At 45.5% G+C, this 6,000-nt stretch overlaps 1 protein-coding gene across 1 annotated transcript in view; it reads left to right on the forward strand.

The window, feature by feature from the left end:
- The window catches only part of ME2 (malic enzyme 2), a 31,778-nt gene extending 25,988 nt beyond the window's left edge, over positions 1-5,790 (forward strand). The window contains exons 12-16 of the mRNA XM_033163835.1: positions 1,102-1,244; positions 3,243-3,345; positions 3,989-4,059; positions 4,480-4,578; positions 5,371-5,790. Of these exons, the coding sequence (XP_033019726.1) occupies positions 1,102-1,244; positions 3,243-3,345; positions 3,989-4,059; positions 4,480-4,578; positions 5,371-5,535 (581 nt within the window). The 3' untranslated portion in view covers positions 5,536-5,790. The remainder of the gene's footprint in view (positions 1-1,101; positions 1,245-3,242; positions 3,346-3,988; positions 4,060-4,479; positions 4,579-5,370) is intronic.
- The last annotated feature ends 210 nt before the right edge of the window (positions 5,791-6,000 follow it).

The following is a 6,000-nucleotide window of genomic DNA, read 5'->3' on the forward strand; positions in this document are numbered from 1 at the left end:
GAGCTCACTCCGTCACAAGGATTCAAACCACCGACCTTCTGATCGGCAAGCCCAAGAGGCTCAGTGGTTTAGACCACAGAGCCACCCGCGTCCCAACTGAAAACTCACTATGGGTGTGTTGGTCATCCTGTGCCATGCTAGTCCTGATAAAGCAGAACTGAGCCTCATCCTCCATAAATTTATCAGTGGCTGCTAGTACTAGGGGCTAGATACTGCCTCCAGGATCAGAGGTGGCATGCCCTGCTTAATGGCTTCTCGTAGGCATTTGGTTGAATATTTCTGGGCCCAAATCATGTTGGTGCTTAAAGCCCTAAGAGGTGTAGGCCACAAATATCTGAAAGACCGCTTCCTTCCCTACAGTCTCTCTTGCATATTAAGATCAACAGAGGGGGGCCCTCTTGGTACTTCCTCCACCCTCAAAGGTTTGCCAGGACGGGCATTCTCTGTTGCAGCCCCTACGTTGTGCAACTTCCCACAGAGGTGTAGCTCAGGACCTCAATATCTCAAGGACAGCCCCTTCCCATATAAACCATCCCAGACTCTGCATTCATCATCTGAGGCATGACAAGTGCCAGAGCACACAGAAACACAATTTACCTTCCCGCCACAGCAGTACCTGTTTATTACTTGCACTGGTGTGCTTTTGAACTGCTAGGTTGGCAGGAGCTGGGGCAGAGCAACGGGAGCTCACTCTGTTGTAGGGATTCGAACCGCCGACCTTCCGATCGGCAAGCCCAAGAGGCTCAGTGTTTTAGACCACAGCGCCACCCGTGTCCCGGTCAGTTGTGTGTGGAGATAAGGGAATATATGAACTTGCCATGAGACAAGACCTTGCCGAGTCTGTGTGTTGCCTGTCCTGCATTAACTGCTTTCATATCCCGGTGCCGTTGAGGCAAGTAGGAGCATGAGAAATAATTTTGCTTTAGCAGGAACGTGTGCCGTCACATCCCCAGAGTGGCCGTGCTGTGTCCAGCCCAGTTGGCACAGAAATACTTGCTGTGTTCCAGTGTCTTATTGCTACCATTATTCAAAAAACTGCATGTGAGCCTTTTTTTGGCAGGAGAGCAGGGGGAAAGGCATCATGTTATTTGCCTCTTCCAGGGGTTGCAGGTGCAGGCCGACTCTTCTCCCACGACGTTCTCAAAGCGATGGGCTCCATCAACCAGAGACCGATCATATTTGCACTGAGTAACCCTACTGCGAAAGCCGAGTGCACTGCTGAGGAGGCATACACGTTAACAGAGGTGAGCCACATCTTTTTAAGCATCGCTGGTCACCACAGCCTTTCTCCTGGACCGTTCAGCTTGACTTGCTCGACTGAGCTGCCTGAAGCTTGATCAGGAAGCACCTTCTGTGCTGAAGACATTCTGTGCTTGTGACTCGTGCGCTAGTGTGGCTGATCAGCTGACCTTCAGAGAACTGGTATCAATGGTCCTCACCCTCTCTCACGAGGACCTCCAGACACACTGCCCAGGTTTGCGCCCCAGGGAGCGGTTTGATTTCTTCTTCTTCTTCTCTGATCACATGTAGAAGAAGAAGAAGAAGAAGAAGAAGAAGAAGAGTCTGGATTTGATATCCCGCTTTATCACTACCCGAAGGAGTCTCAAAGGGGCTAACATTCTCCTTTCCCTTCCTCCCCCACAACAAGCACTCTGTGAGGTGAGTGTGGCTGAGAGACTTCAAAGAAGTGTGAATAGCCCAAGCTGCGTGTGGAGGATCGGAGACACGAACCCAGTTCACCAGATTACCAAGTCTACCGCTCTTAACCACTACACCACACTGGCTCTCAGTTCAAGTGTCTTCACAGCCCATGACTCCTTTGGTAAAGGCTGTTCTCCAGTTGGAGCGCTCGCAGGCCAGTGTTTCCCAGTTGTCAGTGTTTATACTACATTTTTTTATAGATTTGCCTTGAGAGAGTCTTTAAACCTCTTTTGTTGACCACCAGCATTACGCTTTCCATTTTTAGGTTCGGAATAGGGTAGTTGCTTTGGAAGATGATAATCCCCAGAGGTGCAGATGGATTCCAGCAACAACAACTTCTGATTAGGCTCTAACTAGATATGGAATTGGCATGGTGGAGTAGAATCTCAGCTGCCCACCAGGAGTATCTGCCCTACCTCTGGGTGTACTAGACACCCACACATTGGATGTTATATTCACTTACGATCCACACACACTGGATCCAAAACACACAGACTGAATACATCAATATTATCCCTTTTTTATTTCTGCAAAAGTTAACTGTCGTATTGTTGGGCTTACACACTTCCAAAGGCCCTATGGAAACATGGGTCCAGCGCACCGATATCTGGTAGGTTTGCTAAGGGGTCAGATTCTGCTGTAATGCAGTTTGCAGGGTGGATAAAAATCAATGATTTTTTTAAAAAAGAATTTTAAAAAATCAGATTTTTAAAAATTTAAATAGGATTTTTTTAGTTAAATTGATGTTTTTTATTTAAATTGGATTTTTAAAATAAAATGTTTTTGTAAAAAATAAAAATAAAAAATAAAATAAAATGTTTTTGTAGGAAAAAATCTTTCTAAATATAGTTTTCTATTTAAGTTACATTGTAGCCCAAAGGCCATCAGGAAATAAGGATTTGTTTTAAGTTTTTCATGTGTGCTGAAACTCAGTCTAATTTCCCCCCCCCCAAAATGTTTAACCACATCAGTTAACAAACATGGATACATATGCTATAATGTCATTGTTTTAGTTTAATCATTTCCTTAATAACAATTTAAACAATTTATTTTTTTCTCCTTCCAATAAAGTACTGTACTGCAGAAAAGTTGTCCAGATATAAAAACAGTTAACTTATTAAACCTTACAATAATTTCATAATTATCTCTGTGTGTATTTCTAATAGTATAACCAAATCAGTAATTTTTGATACAACTGTAAAAACTACTCTGAAAATTTATTATTCCAGAAATGAAACCTTCATCTGGTTGTAAATATGAAGATTATACAGTACCAGCAGGAATGTCTTTCTGTAAAAAAGAAAAAAGATTTTAAATCAAGTCTTACTGCCTTAAATCAAATCCACCCTAGCAATTTGTAATATTATTTGGCTGGAGACATGCGTGAGCACATCTTGGCTTAGCGAAAAGTGTTGTGTCTGTCCAGTGTACAAATACCCACATGTATAAAATTGCAGTGGAACTTCATCTGTACTGTATTGCCCTTATTCTTGCAGAAGTGGCTTCCTGATGAATCGTTTCCTCTTTTTTCTATTCGGCAGGGGCGTTGTCTGTTCGCAAGCGGCAGCCCTTTTGAGCCAGTGCAGCTAAGTGATGGGCGATCCTTCAAACCGGGACAAGGAAACAATGCATACATATTTCCAGGTAAAGCAGTTTGTTAAGAAACAATTTTGGCTTGTAAGAATCCAAAGGCCTCTTGCATTACGAGATGGGCTTTGTGATGGCAGGTTACAAGTTCATTTCCCCCCCCCCCCACAAGGGCATCAGGGAATTCTGTGCTGCCCCTCCTTCAGTTCCCTTCATGCTGTTGGCTTTCATTGCTGAGCATTGTTGGTAACTGTAAAGGGACCCCTGACAGTTACGTCCAGTCACGAACGACTCTGGGGTAGCGGCGCTCATCTCGCTTTACTGGCCGAGGGAGCCAGCGTACAGCTTACAGGTCATGTGGCTGGCATGACTAAGCCGCTTCTGGCGAAACCAGAGCAGCGCACGGAAACACCATTTACCTTCCCACCGGAGCGGTCCCTTTTTATCTACTTGCACTTTGACGTGCTTTCGAACTGCTAGGTTGTCAGGAGCAGGGACCGAGCAACGGGAGCTCACCCCTGTTGCGGGGATTCGAACTGCCGACCTTTTGATCGGTAAGCGTCCCTGAGCATTGCTGGTAGCAACGCTTATAAAAATAATCACTGCTGTAAGCTTCTACGCAAACAGCGGCATAAAAGCCTTTCAGTTCCGCAAATCAAGACGATTTTGCAAAACGACCTTGAATGTCTCTGTATTTTAGGCGTTGCTCTTGCTGTTATTCTCAGTGGGGTTCGGCACATCAGCGATCACGTTTTCCTGGAGGCTGCGAAGGTAAGTGGTCTGAAGGTGAAACGCCTGGTGGGTGAAATAGTATGCGCATCGCAGTTTCTGCATGTGTGAAGGGAAACTGACCTGTGCTTTGGTTAGCTTAAGAGGGTAGAATCGAGGAGGTTGCACCACGACGGCAGATGCCTTGGTTAGATCAAGGCAACCGCAATGTGCTCTACATGGGGCTGCCTTGGAAGATGGTTTAGAAACGTCCTCTGGTTCAAAAACGTAGCAGCAAGGGTGTAGACCAGAGCCATTGCATGGCTCCCATTATTGCAGCAATTTCACTGGCTTGAGAGCCATTTTCAGGCTTCAGACAAAGTGTTGGTTATCATCTCTAAAGCCTTAAATGGCCCAGGACCAGCGTAATCCCAGATGTTGGTTCGTTCCTGTGTAATATTTTTCTCTTTGTATTAAAAAAAGGCGTTAACAGATCAGCTGACCGAAGAAGAACTTGCCGAGGGACGGCTTTATCCTCCTCTTGCAAACATCCGGGAGGTTTCCATTAATATTGCCGTTAAAGTAAGTGCCATTTTGGGGGGTGGCAGGAGGAGCGTTTGGATAGATGTACAGCCCACCTTAATTCTTCTGAATATCGCAGGGTGGAGCAGGTGGGGACATTCAATGGCATTCTAGGGGCTAGAATTGATTGCGTGGGGTGAACCTAAACTGCCCATTCTAGGTGTTCGAACAAGGTTTGGATAATGACGGTCATCATTAAATGGAAACCTTGAAGGACAAAGGTAGCACACATCTGGGCCCAAAATGCCAAGGCCATCTTCAAGCCTTGCTGGTGAGCTTCCAGAAGCAATTGGCTGCTCGTGGTTGGAAACAAAATATTGCAATAGGAAGACACCAGTGATGGGGAATCTGTGGCTCTCCACAGATGTTGCTTCCATCGTCCCTGACTGTTGGCCTTGCTGGCTGAGGCTGATGGGAGCTGGAAGGTCCAACAGCAAGCTAGAGGACCAGAAGGAGGACTGTAGCTCAGTGGCAGAACATCTTCTTTGCATGTGGACAGTCCCAGATCCAATTGCAGGCAGGGTTGAGAGAGACCCATGTGAAACCACAGAGAGGCACCCTCTAGATGTTGCCTGACTCCAAGTCCCATTAGCCCCAGCCATCATGGCCCAATGGTCATGGATGATGGGTTTTGTATTCCAGCAACATCTGAAGGGCACCAGGTTGGCTAGCCAGGGTGTAGACAATACTGAATGAGATGGACCAGTATAAGGCAGCTTTCTGTGTTCTCCATCTCTGAGATAGATCGTGGGAATCCTGCAGATCAATAACCTGATCTTCCCCCCTCTCCAGGTTATGGAGTTTTTGTATGCCAACAACATGGCGTTCCATTACCCTGAGCCTGCAGACAAGAACAAGCACATACGGTCGAGGGTCTGGAACTACAAGTACGAATCGTTTCTGCCGGATATGTATGATTGGCCAGAATCTACGGCATATCCACCCCAAACACCCTGACTCGCCCAAGGGGGCATGTTCCTCAGGTGACACCTGAAATTTTGCAGGGAATCTCTTTCCGGAACAGATTTAAAACCAGGAATGTTTTGAGACTTTTATTTTTTCCAACAACGACAAAAGTATTTTTAAGCCTTGCCCCATAACAATCGCCCGGATTGCCCCTGGTGTATATTTTCCCTCTGACAATTTGCATTCCAGTGGATGGAAGTGACTTATCTGGAACCAAGATACAAAAACTTACATCGATTTTTTTTTAATTCACTTTTACAGTCCTCAGGGTGACTTAACCACATACAGGAAATCCTTAATGATCTTGTCATTCCTGTTATATAGACCCAGTATATATATATTTAGTGGTAAAGCTTCTTCTGAGCTGCCCCTCTTCAGACTGTAAGTGATCTTTATCTATATTGGAAAAGAATAAACTCACTGAGTGTAGAAAAATTAGCATGTCAGGAAGATTCG

Source organism: Lacerta agilis, chromosome 11 (assembly GCF_009819535.1).
Source record: "Lacerta agilis isolate rLacAgi1 chromosome 11, rLacAgi1.pri, whole genome shotgun sequence".
NCBI lineage: Eukaryota > Metazoa > Chordata > Lepidosauria > Squamata > Lacertidae > Lacerta > Lacerta agilis.